Here is a 19,258-nt window from a genome sequence, read left to right as displayed (position 1 = left end):
AAGGAACGTAACACGAGAATCTTTGAGAGAAAGGAAGCCACGATCGCTATGGTATTCACACGGATAAAGGACGAAGCGTAGGGGTGGATGATGGCGGGAGCAAAGTATCTGTCCAAGCCCATGGCACGAGTTTAATGTACACTCATAGGTTTTTTCATGTTTCATATTTTTCAATTGTGCTTCGAGGTTTCTTTTCCTCTTTTCAGTGAGATGTAACCCGTCTTGGGACTTCCTCCTTTTTAATATAATTGACAGCAGTCCTGCCGATTCATTTTTAAAAAAAAAGTATATTGCGTGGAACTTGGAAGTAATTTGGAGAGCTGTCTCCTGCCTCCTTTAAAGAATAATATATACATGCCAACCTTCTAGCAAGGTCAACCTACCATTGCGGAGACTTAAGGGCCGACGATGTGGATGGGCCTGTTGATTGCTACCAAGTATGTTTGCACTGGATAAACACTACTTGCGCAATAAGATGAATCCTCCTGGCAAATCTTTGGACGCTTCAAAAAGATTTGGCAAATCTTTTATTTGAAGTGTTGCCATTGTACTGTGTTGACCAAAAATGTTTATGTTAGCAGATCATGTCTGGGCAGTTTCGGCGCAATGTATACTAAGAGCTGGTTGGCTGAAGATCATAAACTTAGTAATTTTAATGTAGAGACCTAGTCTTCTGGTTCAGTTTCTAGTCTTCTTGACCTGATTTGTTTGCTTCTACGCTTTCATTGGATTTTGAGTCTGGAGGAAGCTTTGGATTTTTCAATTCTTTTCTTCCCTAATGCTCTCCAATCTACGTACTGATGTACTAGTATTGTTCATGGTTATCAAGTTGAGAGTTGTTTTACTTGATCTAAAAGGATCGTATTTGGAGATGTTTGCCCTTTAAGTAATCATCACAAGTATTTAAAGTGTGAGAGACTTGACCGGCCTATTAGCTTGCTGTCCTTCAAGCAAGGTCAGTCTATTGCTGACTCGCTGTTGAGACTTGACCGGCCTTGCTGTCACAAGAATCAGGACTTGTTGACCGATATCATGAACCTGTCGTTTGCTGTTATTCGGGGATGACAAAAGAGTATGTTTGCATCGCTTTACCAGTACCTACACAGAAAGTTAACCAAATATTTTTATGCATCAGTCAAAATTTCATTTTGCAAGTTTGCTATTGACTGTTTCACAAGAAAGTTTATGCTATCAGGTATTTTTTCAGGAAAAATATATTTCTGGAGATCATAAATTTCGGGCAACTAGTCCATCAATCCGTGCTCTCGCATCTCGCACGGACACATAATTTTAGGAAATATAAATATTATAAGGATTATAGATAAATTTGCATCCACAACTAATCAAAATTTCATGTATTTGCTCTGACATTTGTCAATATTATAACACAATACTCATATATACATTTTATATCTTTATCAGGTTGTGATAGAGTTTAGTTACCAATTACTCTACATTATCTGCCTTTCATATATTCATTGTTTTTGCACTTTGCGCTGCAACTCCATGTGTGCTGAACATGTATTAAGTAAAAAACCTACTCGAGCTATGTTTCTGCCATGTTTAGTTAAAACCATAGTTTTTCTATATTAACAAAGATAAAATTGGATAATTTTGAAGCATACATATAATAGCACATTGGGTATTTTTCAATAATAGAGGCAGATAATTTTGATGCAAATTTAGGAGTTATTTTTTTTGATAGTTGCACATTATTTGCAAACTTAGATAGATCATTTAGATGAAGATTACAGGTTATTTTATAGTTTTTATGATGGCAGAGGGGCCTAATAACCTAGATTTAGATTCACTGGTTACTTTAGATTATCTGCACCATGGCATAGATAAGGAATTTTATATAAAATAGGATAGATGCAATGACTTTATTGTTAGTGATGTTTAGTAAAGTTCTCTGAATTTATGTCCACTTATTTTCTGATTTTTGCAAGATTTTCTATGATTTATCTTTTTTTCCCTAGCATTTTATAAGGTACATGTTTAATAAACATATAAAAATTGGATTTTGTATTTTTTAGAGTGTGTGTATCATTCTATTTTTAGAAGTGAACTTCGACATAATGCAATTAGAATTACTTATCTAATGCATTTGGTGAGTGAAAATAGACTTTATCCTGCAAATTTCAGTAATTATATTTTCATTAAATGATAAACATATCATGATCGTATTCGTATAGTACCAGAAAATTGGTGTAGTTAACTTTTTTCCCCTCATATGTATTGATTCACACTTTTACTCTTCAACAGTGGTATCCTTAAATATCTTAACTTCTACTTCGGGGTCCATTATTATTAGAAATTGCTTGGGATCATCTATTTTACCATGTTTCCCCAGTCTACTTCACTTAGTGCTTCTGCCGTCCATCTTGTAATATACAGTACGTAGCTAGTTTTGGACTCATGTCAGACAGAGATTAAAAGACTATTTTGACCTTTATTAACTTGTCCCGCTACAGAGCAGGTAACTCTAGCGCGCGTTGTGAGCCTATATGCCTGCCATGTTTGTTTTGCATGCGTCTTTGTTGGCTAGTGTTGCTGCCTAATTTGTTAGCATGCATGCATGCATGCGTGCGAATGCAAAACCAAAATGAAGCCCTAATTGTGGCAATGGGTATTTTGTATTGAGCATGCACCTGTTGTAGCCCACCTTAATTAGAACTCAAAATGTAGTTATATTGTAGAACAAAATTTTCTAAAGCAGCTATATTCTAGGATGGTGGAACTCAACATGGCTCCTGGTCTCATTTTCTTGCTAAATTTTCATCATTTTGGGTTTTGATGTTTATAGTTGAAAGCTAATATCGGACCTTATATATACTCATTCTTAATTAGTTGTTTGGAGGTATCTCATGTGCCCAACATGTTGAGTTTGCTCTCGGTTATGCTTATGATACAATTTATATTAATCGGCATAAAATCATTAGCAAATTATAAATGAAGCTGGATTTATAAACACGTCGGTAGGCTAGTCCCATGGAGTTTCATTATAATTTAATAGCGTCCACCTAAGAAACTTTGATGACATAGGAAAGGTTTGAAGAAGAAAGAAATTAAAAGAGTTCCATCTAGATGAAACCCCATAGACACCGTCTCCTAGTCTTAATGTGCGATATATTTAAATGTAATGAGTACATATGAAACACCAAAATGAAAATATGCATTGTTATTTATTAATGATTTGTTATTCCATTATCTAAATAAAATGTACTACTACAGAACAACTAAACACTACTAAGAAATAGTAGAGGAAAAGAGATGGAATGGACCTTGGTCCAGTGCATGCATTTGCTATTTTCATAATGTCATAGATGGATAATTTTTTAGAAAATATAATAGATACAATGACTATAATGATTTGAGTCTACTGATTGATGGTCAAATGTTTTTGCTTTTTTATGAGAATTTCTAAGATTTCTCTCGTGTCCACCTAGGATCCTAGGTGGCTTCATCTGGAGGCTTCAAAAGGAGCCTCTAATTAGTAATAGTAAGATACATGTTAATGATATTTTGATGGAGAAAAGATGACTTCTTGACCTAAATCTGTCTGCTTGCTTTCCTTCAGTGGCTTCAGTGGCTATGTAGTCTGGAGGATGATCAGGCTTGCACTTTTGTTTTGCCGTACAGCTGGCTGGTGCCGACTTTGCGTTATCATTATCATCCAGATCACTTGGCTTGATCTCGGTGTAGGTGAAACACACAGAGAATGTTTGCACTTCCTTTTCAAGTTCAGGCCGCGCTTGCTACGCTAAAAGGAGTGGTTGATGTCGAGAGTCAAGAGAGTCGGCAGGCTGCTCGACTGTGTCGATGAGCACTATCTGTGCTGATCCTTGACTAAGGGGTCTGTGTCAGGACTCTGCTCCTTTCAAGGTACTTTTTTTTTAAGAATCAATTGTTCAGATAAATTATAACTAGTAGGTTGGAGAACCTAGGACTGGAGATCTGAGAAACCCCTGCAACTGCAAGAACGTGGGAACTTAATTCTTTTATGTTTTTTTTTCTTAAGATGTGGGAACCCCCCAAGCCCCTGAAGTCAGAGACGACGGCGGGAAGATGCATCATCACACAGAAATTGTTCCCCAAATACTAAAAGAAAAACATTCTGGCCCTGGAATAACATTGATCCAAACAAAAGAAGAAGAATGTTCCAAGTCTGGAAAAAAAATGTTTCCAACTAAAAGAACAAATTGTTCTCGGCCTAGGAAAAGTTATTTCCAACAAAAGAAGATAATGTTCCCTTTGTAGAAGCAAATGTCTCCATTAGAGGGAGGAGGGGCATGGAGCAGCTGAGGAAGATCCATTTCAACATTGGAAGGCGAACAAGGGTGCTGATGGAGTGACGGTGGCATGTCAGCGACGGCCGATCGACGGGAGCGGAGCGGCCGCTGTCGCTCGACGGAAGAAAGAAGAAAGGAACGGAATGGGCCAGAAAAAATGGAATAAACATGCGGCCCATTGTTTGTTCGGTCCAAAAACGTTCCACTTATATGGCCCAATTGGTTTGTGCTGTTTGTCTCCGGCCCAAACTCACCTCGAAAACTACCTGTGAGCACACAGGCACAATGGCAAACCATGCGGCAGCGCCGGCCGCCGGAGCGATTGGAGGCTAGGCCCTCGATTGGCGCGCACCGACGGCCGGCTTCCTGGGGCAGCGGCAGGTGCGGCGCCATGCGCTCCCGGTGTTGGTAGGGCTGGGAAAACCATCGAGACCCTTAATCCTTGGTGGAATGCTCTCGTGTAAGATGTATTCAGGTAATTATTCATCTCTGAATCTCTCCCAAGTCCCAATTGACGCTAAATTATGCTGGGACTATTCTCTGTGTGCAGAGAAGAGGAAAACTTATTGCTCTTTTGTACGCTGCAAATCATGTGCATGCTTCCTTAGATTAATGTGTTTGAATTCATATAGCTGAAAAATCTAGGAAATTATATATGATGAAATCGAACTTTTGCAGTGGAGTTCGTGTGGCAAGATTGAGTCTCTCTGACACAAGTATATAGCCTGCTTCAGTGAAAAGTCATCCTAAATAATGCATCTGGGATCCTTGTAGCCCAAACTTTTGGAGTGCATAGATTTGGGCTCCTTTAGACACTTATTTGATTGTTTTTGTGGAGCGAAACACTTATTTGATTGTTATAGGACAAACCACTGCTCTCCATGTTAGGTTCCCAATTATTCAATTATGTGAGATCAAAATTTATGCGAAATTCTGAAAATAGAGAGTTTTCGACACGTTTGGGCTGCTTCAATTCAAGCACTTGTACTGTTGTACATGGTTACATCTCCACCAAATGGATGACTCACAGACAAAGAGAGCATGTTCAGTGGACATTTATCCCACTGAACATATATCAAATTTTATCCAAACAGCAAAATTGTGATGAGAACAAAATCACAAGAAGTTCTGAAAAAAATGACTTTTCAACACGCTTCTTCAGTTTAAGCACTCTTTCATTGTTATGTAGTTACATCACTACCGAATGGATGATTCACAAACAAGAAGAGAGCATGTTCAGTGGATGATCAAATGGCAAAATAATATTGACCAAAGTTTATCATAAATTCTATGAAAATTAGAGCAGGACTCAGCTCAAATACCTTGATATACAAGTATACAACTATCTGATCGTATCATCATATAACACTAGCTAAAAAAATACCTTGAGAGGATTATCTGATCATATAGCACCCCTACAACAAAGAATGTGCAGAAGGCAACCACAAATATCACCTTTTCGTAAGTTTGTTCTTTGGACACAGTGGAGGTTAGGGGAGGTTCAGCTGAATTACAGTGTTGGGCAAGCATAGGACCGCATAGCTTTGGGTTTCCTTCAAAACTAGAATTTGAAAATGTAGTAAACTGACCTCCAGTTGGGATTGCCCCTTCCAGGTCATTGTTAGAAACATTTAGCATAGCAAGGAAATGTAGGCTTTTCATTGCAGGAGGGATTGTACCTATGAGATGGTTACTAGACAAATCTAGCTCCTGAAGTCTTGTGAGGTTGCCTGTTGATTGTGGGATTTCTCCATGTAGCTTATTAAAGCTCAAATTAAGCACTAGCAGTGCTTTTAGCTGACCAATTTCTGGAGGGATTGCGCCAGTGAATTTATTATTTCCTAGGTTGAGCGTAGTAGGGAAAGCACCTAGCATACGGTACTCACTGGATGCGCTCATATAAATAGGCATGATGAATACCCTTTGGTTCATGTAGTCTGGAACCTTCTTTGATTGTAGCATTGGCATCTCCATTAGTGCTGTTGGGATTTCCCCTATAAAGCTGTTGTTTGACATATCTATATGGTAGAGGAAGTTTAGGGTACTGATCCACACCGGTATTGTTCCAGTGAGTTTATTGTTGGACAACTTTAAGATCCTTAAGCTAGTAAGCTTTGATAGCCAAAGTGGTAACTTCCCGGACAATTGACAAGAATGTATGCTTAGTATTTGCAAATTCTCAAATCCATCAATTGGCATAGGATCTGGCATGACCTCACCCACGAAGTTTACTCCCATAAGTAAAGATGTGAGGTTCCTGGAGTTCTTGAGTGCATGGAGTGCGCCAGTTATATTCACAAAATTGTTGATAGAAATTGATAGGAATGAGAGGGACTTTAGGTTGCCTATTCTTGGTGACAATTGGCCATTGAATTTATTGGTAGACAGACGCAGTCCTATGAGGTTGCTGCATGAGTAGATGCTTTCTGGAATCTCTCCTGAAAAGTCGTTTAACAAAAGATCTAGAAATTTTAGATTGAGCAGGCTGGAGAAGTTGACCTTCTGAAGTGTTCCACCAAATATGTTGCTCCTGAGATTGATGACTCTGAGATTTGTGCAATTGCCTATAGATGATGGCAGCTCCCCAGACATGTCATTTTTGTTCAGATGGAGCTCTTCTAACCTTCCGAGGTGGCCTATGGAAGCTGGAATCGTGCCACTGAACTTGTTTCTTCCAAGATTAAGGATTACCAGATTGCGGAGTTTGATTACATGTTGGCCGCCTATCGTTCCTTCTAAACTATTGCTGTGAAAAGATAGGTGCTCCAACAAGGTCGTATTGAAGAGTTCATCTGGGAGAGCCCCAGTGAGATTGTTCCGACCAGCCTTGAGCACTCTAAGTGCAGAACAGTTGCCAAGTTGGTTTGGGACATGGCCACTTAATTGGTTGAATGAAAGGTCAAGCACTGCCAAGGACCGTGTGCAGATGCAGAAAGAAGAAGGCATCTGCCCGGTAAAACTATTGTTGCTCGCATTGAGCATGACCAGGCCTCTCGTCTTCTCCCACATGGTGGATGGCAACTTTCCTGTGAGCTGGTTGCTTGAGATGTTCAACAGCTGCAGTGGCATGTCAGATGCTGACGATTTGAGATCTTTCAGGGCCCCGCTGAGGCGATTGCTGCTGACATCGAGGACAACGATGCTGCTAGAGGACATCAGCTCCGTCGGGAGGCTGCCAGTGAAGAAGTTGCTGGACAGGTTGAGACGTAGCAGGCTGCTGAGATCGCCTAGGGACGGTGAGATACGCCCTTCAAGCCCTCTAGATCCCAGTGAGACCTCACTGACTGTCCCGTTAACATTGCAGATTATGCCTTCCCAGGTGCAGCAGCTTGTGCCGTTCCGCCATGACTCGGTGAGGCCACCGTCTTGTGACAGACCGGCAAGGAACCGAAGAAGGGAGGTCCTCTCCTGTGCGGTGCATGAGGTGGTCGGAGACGCCCAGGAGAGCAGTAGTGCAAGAGCTAGAGCAAAGAAAGGCATGGCAACTTGTTGGTTGTGGTGGTGCATGAAGAATGGAGCACACGCATATATAGCTAACAGCAGAGGACTTATCCAGTACAATGTGTATATGTGCATTTTTCGGCTACTTGACACCCTTTAAGTTTACACTTGACTTTTTACGTTTATATTCTTACCGTGCAGGGTTGCTGTGTGATATCATGTGAATCCATACTCTTTTACTGGTCTCTACTTGGATCTGCTACAACTACAACCGTTGAAACTGTCCAGCTGCTGACCAATCTTGGTTTGGGGATGACTTTACTTACATCTAGAACTTAGAAACTCTAGCTCACTGAAAGGGAAATAAACAGCCAATTTGGGTAAGGAAACTTCCCTGCACCAGTGACGAGCAAACCTTGAATTGGACAGCTTATCTCTTGGAATTCATTTAAGATTGCAACATGAGAGCATGCAGAATTCATTGTGCCGGATTAAATCAGAAGGAAATAAAATTGAGTGCGAGCCTCCATGCAACACAACATGTTGGATGGAAAGTTTACCATTCTACATTGGCCGATCCATGTAAATAAGCTGGGCTGTCAGGGTTCAGTACATCCAAATGAGGCCTGCATGTGATATTTTCCTTAGGACAAAAAAAGTTACATAAGAATGGGTCCTCCCTCAGTTATCAAAACTGGTTATTTTACCTCCTTGACATGTTTCCAAATTGGTTTTCGTCCTACAAGGAACTTTGGATGGAGTGGTTTTGACATTAGTTAGAGATTTGATAGTTGCACTTGTAAGGGTGTTATCAGCAAGTGATAAGAGCGATAGGGCTTTGAGATTGACTATTCATTCTCACAATTGGCCGCTTGACTTACTGAATGAAAGCCACAATGCATTTAGATTGCTCCAGGAACAGACTCTTTGTCGAATTGTTCCTGTAAAGTTAGTAGATTGGAAAACATGGAGAAGGATCAATGAGCTCTCAACATAACCTGTTCTTTCTGAGGTTGATGCTTTTGAAATTTGTGCAGCTTCCTAGACATGCTGTTATGAACAGTCCAAATGAATCTGCCCATCTGGCCATCTCTTGAAATTTGTGCAGCTTCCTAGATATTGCCTCCAAGATCAAGGGTTACCAAATTTTTGAGCAAGTGCACAAGACTCCTATCCTGCTACCCATCAACCTCAGAGAGAATAATTCATTACAACATGTATGCCATCTGGTGGCATTCTTAAATGCCTTGAAAGACCAAAGAAAAAATGCCTCAAGATATTTGAAGGCGCTTTGAAAAACGCTTAAAGAATTGGTGAAGGGAAAAATCATCCCAGCCGTTTTTGGAAGGCCTCCATTGTTGTTTGTGGCATTTTGCAAAACGCCTCATAAGCTCTCTACACTGGCAATTTCAAGATTGCACGAAACACTATTCGGAGGGATTTTGCTTGAATACCTTACATTGCAAAGCATTTCAAAAAAAAAAACACCCCAACTGTTACTGTAATGAACCATTAATTGACATATACTTGCATACGAAAACTTATAATATTGCAAACATCAAATGACCATACTGCAGATTGGATGACACCAAACAATTTCAAAGACTTCTCTCATACGTGTTCAATCAATGATAGCTAATTATCAATGACACCAAGCAATGTTTAAGGTGTTTTTTAAGATACGCCTACATCTTTTGCTAATATGCAGCGTTTCTCAAAATTTGCCTTCAAAGAAGATGCAAAAGCAGGCTTTTTCTGAACACGCAACCATGGAAAATTGGAAATGCCTTCTAATCTGGTTCACCAGTGCTATACTCCTATCAGCTTCCGGAGCAGACCACTGGATCCGGTTGCGCTTGTGCAACCGGGTTGCCGCGTGGGAGCACCGGGTGGGTGTTGGCGGGAAAATGCGACTCTTGTTCAAGGCCTAGGTACAAAGGCCCACCCAGCCCATCTGATCATCTCAGCCCAAAACTATCTCCTTCCGGCCCAGGCTCGCGAAGCAGCGGCACCATCGCACGTGCGGTGGGGCGAGACCCTTTGTTCCGGCGGCCGGCGAGCGGCGGCGCCGCACACCAATGCGCCCTCACGCTCGGCTCGGAGGTGCGGTGGCCGGACGCTAGGGGATCTAGCGTTTCAGGCCCCGGGGGCCCATGCGCCGCCGGCGTCCTCCCAGCCTCCGACCACCGGCACCACCATGGAAGGGGATGGGCCCCCTCCTGCAGCCCATCCGCCACCCATCCCCCGCGAAAATGGAGGTGACGGCGGAGCTCCGCCGGCCTGACTTCAGAGCGAGCGAGGCTCGTCGATTCGATCGAAGGAAGCTCGAGGGAGCGTCAGCTTGTCGATTCAACTGCGAGTGGAGCTCGAGGGGGCGGCAGCTCATCCATTTGGCCACCGGAGAAGCTTGAGGGGGCGGGCGAGCGCCACCGCAGGTAGCTCCTTGGGCCAGCATCGGGGCGGGCGAGTGCCGCCGCGTGGGTGAGCTCCGCCGGCTCGTCGATTCGGGTGCGGAAGGAGCTCGAGGGGGGCGCGGGCAAGCACCGCCGGCCGGTCTCCGCTTCGATTTGACAAGCCCATCGATTTGGATTTGGTGAAGAAGAAGCTCATCCATTATGAAATTACAGCCGTGCGAACACCTTTCTGAAATTACTCAGTTTGCTCGACGTTTGCGCTGCAAATTTTGCCAACCCTTGTGAAGATTCTCGAGTTAAATGGCAACAGTAGTGTCGGTTCCATCTTGTTTGGTTCTGTACGGCATGATTTTACTGTTGTTGAGAAAATATAGTATTTGTTGAGAAAATCAGTCAGATCAGCAGCTCTTCTACTTATTTAGAGATTAATTGGCAGTTACCCCAGTACATCGATTGAATGACGCCCCCCTAACAGTTTTCTATATAGAAGATCCACCCCTGGTCCGAAATGAAATTATTTTCACCATTGACAAGAACCACGTAACTTCGTAAATGTGATTTGCTAGCCTTAATAACAAAATCATCATGAACAAAGAAAACATATGTGATGAGGTAGTGCTAACCAAAAAACCTTGATAATACTATCTGATCATACAACACTCCTACACTAAAGAATGCACAAAAGGCAATAGCAAAAGTGATTTTCTCGTCTGTTTGTATCCTCACTTCTGTGGTGAAAATCTCTTCTGTTGAACCGCATTGATGAGCAAGCATAGGACCACACAACCTTGGATTCCCATCAAAGCTAGAACTCGTGAATGTGCTAAGCTGGCCGATGATTGGGATAGGCCCTTCCAGGTCATTATTTGAGACGTTGAACTCAGAAAGGTAGTGCAGGTTGTTTAGTTCTGAAGGGATTCCACCTGTTAGATGGTTGCCTGACAAGTCCAGCACCTGGATGTTTATGAGTTTGCAGCTTGAATGTGGGATAACTCCTGTTAATTTTTTGGAGCTCAAGTTGAGTGAAAGGAGAGCTTTCAGGTGAGCAATCTCTTTGGGAATCACACCAGTGAAGTTATTCACTCCCAGATTCATCGTTTTGGGGAAAGCTCTAGGCACGCGGTATTCAAGTGATTTAGGTGTATACAGTGGATAAGGGCACCCGCAATGAGTGTCGATAGGCTCTCTGTAAGCCTCCACGTAGTAAAGAGAAACGAGGAGAGAGAAGAAAGTGTTGCTAGATGTGTGGTGAGAGCCGCTAGCACGCGCCCCCGTGCTGAGCGAGCCCCACCACGTGCTTATCCTTTCTTCTTTCTTCGCATCCTCCGCCTCACGGTTGGAGAGCTCCGCGGTGGAGTGGCCTGCGAGCACAGCTCGCTTGGCTCACTACAGGGACTAGGGAGGGGCGCGGCCGTCATGGAATCCGGCGGGAGGCATCTCGACCACAGCACCGTGGGCACGGGCAACGAGCCCCCGTGCGTGCAGAGATGGGGCTCCAAGCCATCATCACGAGTCCCGACACGGCCGCGGCCACGAGCGCCGCTACGGGGAAGCGAGCTGGCGTGGCAGCGTGGGAAGGCAGCCATGACTGGTGAGGACGGCATGTGGGCGAGGAGGCAGGCCGCGGGTGGGCCTGGGCACTTGGTAGAGGGGCTAGCACGGAGGGGGTGGCGCGGAGCTGGTGCTTGGTTGCAGGGCTACGGCTAGCGGACGTCCAGGCCTCGCCAGCCGAGAGCTGCAGCCAGTGGAGGCGGCTATCCGTGCGATCACAAACATAGAGCGCAGGGAGAAAGATGTGATCAAAAAATCTTGAATCGTGGGGCACACAAAACTTTGGAAAAGTAGGTGTGAAAGCTGATCCATTGGGTGCCTCATCTTTACTGCTCTCTATAGGTGACGTGTACCAAGTTACGGAGAGTTGCTCTTTATAACCATTGCAAGTGCCCTAATAAACAGGTTGCTCAAAGACCATTGTTGTAACCTTGTCTGTTTTTAGCATTTGCATCTCCATTAGCTCTGTTGGAATTTCCCCTGCAAGGCTGTTGTTTGAGATGTCTAAATAGAAGAGAAAGTTTAGGTTGCTCATCCAGTCAGGTATTGACCCGGTTAGCTGATTGTTATATAAAAATAACATCTCCAACTTTACAAGATTCGATATCCAAGGAGGTACATTTCCATACAGTGAACAATCATTTAAGGAAAGAACCTGAAGTTTCTAAAAACCATCAATTCTGTTATCCTCAGGCATGGCCTCGTGCATGAAGTTTTTTCCAATTAGCAAGGTGTTCAGGTTCCTGCAATTCCTAAGAATTTGTAGTGCACTTGTGATGTTTCTAAGGGAGCTGTTGACTAGTGATAGGAATGAGAGGTGCTTCAGATTGCTGATTCTTTCTGACAGCTGACCTTGGAACCTATTATTGGATAACCGCAGAGCAGTTAGATTGCTGCATGAATAGATGCTTTCTGGAAAGGTTCCATTGAAGTTGTTCCGCATGAGATCTAAAGATTTTAGATTGGTCAATGTGGAGAAGTTGAATCCGGTGAGCTCTCCACTGAAGTTGTTGCACCCGAGGTTGATGCTTCTGAGATCTGTGCAGTTTCCCAGAGTTGAAGGAAGCTCCCCGGACACGTTGTTGTGTCCCAATTGGAGCTCCTGTAATCCTTTAAGCTCACCTATTGAGTCTGGGATGCTTCCTCTGATAACATTCCCACCAAGATCTAGGATAGCCAGATTTCGGTGCTTGCTGATGTCACCGAGTGATCCTTCTAACTGATTTTTAGAAAAAGAGAGGTGCTTCAACAAGGTCATATTGAATATCTCATCCGGAAGAGCTCCACTAAGATGGTTGTACCCAGCATTGAGAGATGTGAGCATGGAGCAATTACCAAGCTCTGTAGGGATTCTTCTACTGAATTGGTTGTAACTGAGATCAAGCAAAGGATAATGTACTGACACATAAGGTAGTTGGTATCAGCCCAGTAAAGCTGTTGTTACTGGCATTGATTACAACCAGACTATTCGCCTCCTTCCATGTGGTGGATGGAAATCGCCCTGTAAACATGTTGCTTGAGATGTTCAGTACCTGCAGAGGCCAGGCAGGGGTTGAAGATGGTATATCTGGCAGGTCCCCACTGAGTTGGTTGAAGCTGACATCAAGCACGATGATGCTCGTGGACGACACCAATTCCAACGGGAGGTTACCAGAGAGCAAATTGAAGGATAGGTTGAGGCGCAGAAGGCCAGTGAGATTGCCAAGGAGTGGCGAGATGAATCCCTGAAGGTTCCTAGAAGCCAAGAAGACATCAGTGACCGTCCTCTCTGGACTGCAGCTAATCCCTTCCCAACTGCAACAATCTGTGCCCTTTTGCCATGATTTTGTGAGGCCACCGTTCTGTGAGAGCCCTGCTAGGAACTGGAGAAAGGAGTAGCTCTCCTGCTCAGTGCATGAGGTGGCTAGAGATGCCAAGGAGAGAAGCATCGCCAGGGCAGAACCATATGGTGGCATGGCTGACCTGCCGGCTTTGCTATTGCACAAAGAATGGGGTATTGGCTCCATGGTCTCTCTTGCTGGCACTACTGGCACTTTTCTTGAAAGGTGTAACTGTAGCGATGTATGTCCTCAGAGATGTTTGCACTTGAAGCAACACATGACGTGCAAGAGCTGGCATGTCACTTGGAGATTTTTCATAGCCCTTGAAAGTTTGAAAGTTACTGTCGATAGCTACTATTGAACTAACATAGTCCATCTATTGCTGTTGAGACTTGTCAACTGACGTGGATGGACTTGTCAATTGCTATTATTAAGAATGACAAGACAATACGTGCTTGCATTGGATTGCCCCTACTTGCACAAAGAAAAAAAAAGGAATTATATGCATGCATCATATTTTACTGAAATGCTGCTATTGTGTATGTATTGACAAATAAGTTCGTACCATTTTTTTTCTTTGAAAAGCTAGAGAGTACCATATAAAGTATTTCTGGAAAGGCGTATCATTTTGAGAAATAAATATGCTATGTATATATATTGGGATGGTTGGACGAAGGATACCAAGACCAATAATTTGAGGGCGACACCCAGCCTTCTTGACCTAGACAATGATTCTGATGGATGGACAACACCATCTTTACCTGATACGTTTACTTGGTGCTCTTTCCTTGGATCCCCTACCACTGTTTGTTTCTTTGTGGTTAATGAAAGTTGAAATCATCCATGGACAGGTCACTTGTCTTGTTTGTGTAGGTCGTCATGCAAAGTTACTAAAAGTTCCTGCTTAGTTAGTACCTGTCTAGCTTTCAGTTGGATCTAAAATCTAAATTGATCCGTTAACATGAGACCTGCATTGGTTGGTCAGACGCTGATGAGCTCTGCTCTTGCTGGGCCCCTTTCAATCAGTTGAAATACGACGGGCCTCTCCACTAGGGGGGAATTCAGACAGGCACAGCACACGCAGCGACCCGGTGCGGCGGCGGACAGCTGCGAGTGCGCAGGACGGCCGGAGGACAGATGCTGGAGCCAGAAAACGGGGCTGCAGGTCCGGCGCTATGCAGTCCCAAGGTAAGGTACACCATGCGAAGACCGATAAGGTGCTGGGCTCTAGTTGCTCGAACTTTCAGTGGAATGCTCTGTTTTTAAGATTTGCTACACTCGAAGAGTATAACTATATCAAAGGAAAGAGTCTTTACTCCTTTTCTGTTATGCTTTTATAGGATTTTTTTAGTTGAGGGTTAGGTTAATTCACGGGTCATCCTCTACTTTTTAAGGAAATTCATTTAAAGGGTATAGAATAAGAATAGATTAGGAGTCTAGATTAGTTCAGTTTGCTCTAACAGGAAAAACAGTCCAATTTCATCTCTTTTTTGCAATTTTTTAATTCCTTATGACCCTAAAACATCCTATTTGCTACTACTTTTGTGCCAAAAAAATGGAAGATGTCTTTGCTCGTCTAAGATTTTCGCTTGCTATGGAGAATGATGTATTTCTGTACGTGGCAAATGATTATGAATCAAATGACGGCATTAAATTAAAACATGACCACCGTCAGATTTATACTACTTTAGCACAAATCTTAAAAATTCCATTGAATGTCTGGATCCCAACAAATTTCAAGTATTGACACACTTAGACTACTTAGTATTTACAAATTTCAAGTTTTTTTCCCTCTTAAAATAATGATATGCAGCTCTCTTGCGTGTTCGAGAAAGAAAAGTTATAATCCATTTAGCACATAATTTTACATCTCCACTGAAGGGATCATTCTTCAGTGTTTATCCAGCACTTCCAGTTACATTTTTCTAAACTGGAATATCAGCTAATATGGTGGATTTGGATATACTGCTGAACCTGAATAGCCAAAATCATAAAACCCCATATGTAAAATGAAGTAGCGAAGTGGAACTAGCAGAAAGCCTTTGATAATACTATCTGATCATACATCACCCCTACAATAAAGAATGCACCAAATGCAATCGCAGAGATGACCTTTATGTCAATATTCTTAGTCACATTTGTTGTGATAGTTGTTTCTGCTGAACCACAGTAGCGAGCAATCATGGGACCACACAACTTTGGGTTTCCTTGAAAGCTAGAATTTGGAAACGTGCTGAGCTGGCCGTTGATTGGAATAGGCCCCTCTAGGTCATTGTTAGAAATATTGAACTTAGAAAGGAAATGCAGGTTGTTTAAGCCGATTGGTATTGTACCTGTTAGATGGTTGCCAGACAAGTCCAATGCCTCAAGGTTTGAGAGGTTGCAAATGGATTGTGGGATCACTCCAATTAATTTGTTGGAGCGCAAATCCAATGAAACTAGTGCTTTCAACTGACCAATCTCTTCAGGGATGACACCTGTGAGGTTGTTTCTGCCTACATGCAGCATTGTGGAGAAAGAAATGGCCATGCGGTATTGACGCGATCGGGTGTAAATAGGCAGCTCAAAGGGCTTTGGTGCAACCTTGTCCTTCTCTAGCATGGGCATGCTCATTAAGGCTGTTGGAATTTCCCCTGTAAGGCTGTTGTTATACATGTTTATATGGAAGAGGAAAATTAGGTTGTTGATCCAGTCTGGTATTGGTCCGGTTAGTTCATTGTTATATAATAGTAGCATCTCCAAATTTGTGAGCTTGGATAACCAAAGAGGTATTTTCCCAGATAATGAACAATCATTTAAGAAAAGAACCCGAAGATTCCCAAAACCATCAATTGCGTCATCCTTTGGCATGGCCTCGTTCTTGAAGTTCTTCCCTATTAGCAAGGTGGTCAAGTTCCTGCAACTGCTAAGGATCTGAAGTGCACTTGTGATATTTGTAAGGGAATTGTCAACAAGCGATAAGAATGCCAGGGACTTCAGATTGCCTATTCTTTCTGACAACTGGCCATGGAACTTATTTGAAGATAGCCGCAGTGCAGTTAGATTGATGCATGAGTAGATGCTTTCTGGAATTGTGCCACTGAAGTTATTTAGCATAAGATCTATGGTTTTTAGATTAGGTAAGTTGGAGAAGTTAACCTCTTTGAGTCCTCCACTGAAATTGTTGCTACTGAAGTCAATGGTTATGAGACTTGTGCAGTTGCTCAAAGTTGGTGGAAGCTCCCCAGACATGCTGTTGTGGTCCAAATGGATAGTCACCAGTTTCTTAAGCTCACCTATAGAATATGGGATATTGCCACTGAACATGTTCCCTCCGAGATTAAGGGTCGCCAGATTCTTTAGCCTGCTGATGCCATTGAGTGTTCCTTCTAACTGATTATCATGAAGAGAGAGGTGCTCCATCAGGGTAATATTGAAGAACTCATCTGGAAGACTCCCACTGAGGTTGTTGTGCCCAGCGTTGAGAGATGTCAGCATGGAGCAATTACCGAGCTCAGAAGGGATTCTTCCACTGAATTGGTTGTAACTGAGTTGAAGCACAGCAAAGGATGGTGCACTGACACAAAACACAGTTGGTATCTGCCCGGTAAAGCTATTGTTGCTGGCGTTGAGAGCGATCAAACTCTTCATGGCCTCCCGTGTGGGAGAAGGAAAATGTCCTGAAAAAAAGTTGCTTGATACGTTCAGTACCTGCAAAGACCGAAGGGTTGACTTTTCCAGCACCTGCAAATCTCCATTGAGTAGGTTGAAGCTCACATCAAGGACAGCAATGCTATTGGAAGACAATAATTCCAGTGGCAGGTCACCGTGTAAGGAATTGTGAGAGAGGTTGAGGCACACCAGGCCAGTGAGGTTGCCAAGGGACGCTGAGATGTGCCCCTGAAGGCTTTTAGAAGCTAGAAAGACACCAGTGACTGTCCTATCTGAACTGCAGGTGATCCCTTCCCATCTGCAGCAATCCGTGCTATTCTCCCATGAATTGGTGAGGCCACCGTCCTGGGAGAGCTCAGCGACGAACTGTAGCAAGGAGCTCTTCTCCTTCTCAGTGCAAGAGGTGGCAAGAGCGGCCAAGGAGAGAAAGATCACAAGGGCAGGATGAACATGTGGCATGGCTAACTTGCTGGTGGAGTTACGTTGTTGCAGCCCCAATGTAGATGTTTACACCCTGAAGTAAATATAGTATACTTAGAGTTGGAAAATATCTAGTGCTCCCAATCTTCTGAAACACGGCGCAAATATAATCTTGCCAGATCTTGCAAGTCACTTGGAAGTTCTTGAAAGTCGTTGTTAGGTTTCCATCCACTTCATTTGAGAATCTTGGTAACTTCTTCTTGACCGACGTGGATGGACCTGTCGCTTGCTATTACATTGTTCAAGATGAATAAGAGTACTGAAACAGCACCAATGTCTTTGTTATGCATTGGCAATAAAACCCATATATTACCGGGATTTGTCCTCACAAAGAGGGAAGCAAATAAAGCTGATTGAGATGTGTACATGAGCTTTCAGCTTCAGTACTTAGCTTCCAGAGACCAAGGCACGGCCGGCAAGCACCGGTCCAAGCAAGGCAGGGCGGAATTTACCAGTAATGTTCCAGGTTGTGCGCGCAACTGGAATCCACTGCCACCGCTCATCGCGCCGCCGTTTACGGTTAGTGGTTGTCGGGAGTTCCATGACTGCCGGCACTGAAAAAGATCGCCGGAGTTCGCCGAACCGGCGGTGGGGCTGGTCGAGAGTCGAGACGAAGGGTATATAGCATATATAGTTGAAGGGCAGCACTAGTTCTACGTACGTTTTAAAATAAAAATGCCAGGAAAATGGATAGGCATGCAATTGTTCTACGTACGTGCTCAATGTCTGGTGGCCTGGGAGCGAGTTTGTGTGCCTAAAGAGCGGGGAGGGCTCGGGGTAAAAGATCTGAGAACACTCAACCAATGTTTATTGCTGAAATTCTTACACCAGTTGCACCACCTGGGGGATTCATCATGGGCCAAATGGGTCAATGATCAGGTCAACCTAGCCTCTCTGCATGGTAACATCAGAGGCTCCCACTAGGATGATCTGAATGCGCTGCGCTTCTACCAGTCTACAGAGCACTCACAACCTCGGATGTTGGCAATGGTGAATGCACCTCCTTCTGGATGGACCACTAGCTGCCAGCTGGGCAGCTTATGTATGTGTTCCCGGCGCTGTTCACTCACTCCTCCAACAACACTGCATCAGTGGCCAGCGTGCTGGCTGCGCCACTAAGAGCACACTTTGTTCCCCGTCTATCCAGAGCCGCTGCTGCTGAACTGGCGGCGCTACAAGAAGTGCTGGAAGGCACCGAGCTCTCTGGCACCCCGACCAACGGCTGTGCCCGCTAGCAGCAAAGATGGTGTGCTACGAGCTGGACCTGTGTACGCTATTGCTTGGAGCGTGAGAGAAGAACAGCAGTGTCCCTTCTACAAGTTCGTTTGGCTCAACCATGCTCCACCACGGGGTGCGCTTCTTCGGATGGCTGCTCGTGCTAAACAAGATTCAGTGGAAGCTGTGATATCTGCAACATGGGTGCGGAGTCGCCTGACCACTTGATCCTACACTGCTCCTTTGCAAGACAGTTCTGGACGGCAATCGGATCTACAATACGAGACGCTGACAATGTTGAACGGCTCTGGGAAGTCACAAGGCCTCACAACATCCTTGAGGCGTACTGCTCCACCTACCTACTGCTATGTGCTTGGCAGCTCTGGAAGCACAG

The 19,258-nt window shown here is 43.8% G+C and overlaps 3 protein-coding genes and 1 pseudogene across 3 annotated transcripts; 1 reads left to right on the top strand and 3 right to left on the bottom strand.

Moving 5' to 3' along the window:
• Window positions 1-6,567: 6,567 nt before the first annotated feature.
• On the top strand, window positions 6,568-7,921 carry LOC140222023 (uncharacterized). Its single transcript, XM_072292022.1, has one exon. The coding sequence runs from the start codon at window positions 7,219-7,221 to the stop codon at window positions 7,891-7,893; it is 675 nt and encodes a 224-aa protein (XP_072148123.1). The 5' UTR covers window positions 6,568-7,218; the 3' UTR covers window positions 7,894-7,921.
• Window positions 7,922-10,690: 2,769 nt separating this feature from the next.
• Window positions 10,691-11,751, bottom strand: LOC140221533 (uncharacterized). Its single transcript, XM_072291311.1, has 2 exons — window positions 11,694-11,751; window positions 10,691-11,508 (listed from the first exon to the last, which is right to left on the bottom strand). Exons 1-2 carry the CDS (start codon window positions 11,749-11,751, stop codon window positions 10,766-10,768), a joined length of 801 nt encoding a protein of 266 aa, XP_072147412.1. The 3' UTR covers window positions 10,691-10,765.
• Window positions 11,752-12,219: 468 nt separating this feature from the next.
• Window positions 12,220-15,255, bottom strand: LOC117842578 (uncharacterized; annotated as a pseudogene).
• Window positions 15,256-15,350: 95 nt separating this feature from the next.
• LOC117848375 (uncharacterized) lies at window positions 15,351-17,711 on the bottom strand. The gene has a single exon (XM_034729754.2). The coding sequence runs from the start codon at window positions 17,626-17,628 to the stop codon at window positions 15,547-15,549; it is 2,082 nt and encodes a 693-aa protein (XP_034585645.1). The 5' UTR covers window positions 17,629-17,711; the 3' UTR covers window positions 15,351-15,546.
• Between the last annotated feature and the right edge of the window lie 1,547 nt (window positions 17,712-19,258).

The sequence above is a fragment of the Setaria viridis genome, chromosome 1 (assembly GCF_005286985.2).
Source record: "Setaria viridis chromosome 1, Setaria_viridis_v4.0, whole genome shotgun sequence".
Lineage (NCBI taxonomy): Eukaryota > Viridiplantae > Streptophyta > Magnoliopsida > Poales > Poaceae > Setaria > Setaria viridis.
This window is presented reverse-complemented; position numbering and strand designations above follow the sequence as displayed.

Excerpts from the sequence above, each read along its gene's own strand:
- LOC140221533 (XM_072291311.1), bottom strand. The coding sequence starts at position 11,751 with ATGCCGTCCTCACCAGTCATGGCTGCCTTCCCACGCTGCCACGCCAGC. Across the intron at positions 11,509-11,693 it reads CCACGCCAGCTCGCTTCCCC|GCCACTCCACCGCGGAGCTC; the intron begins GTAGCGGCGCTC and ends CTGTGCTCGCAG.
- LOC140222023 (XM_072292022.1), top strand. The coding sequence starts at position 7,219 with ATGCAGAAAGAAGAAGGCATCTGCCCGGTAAAACTATTGTTGCTCGCA.
- LOC117848375 (XM_034729754.2), bottom strand. The coding sequence starts at position 17,628 with ATGCCACATGTTCATCCTGCCCTTGTGATCTTTCTCTCCTTGGCCGCT.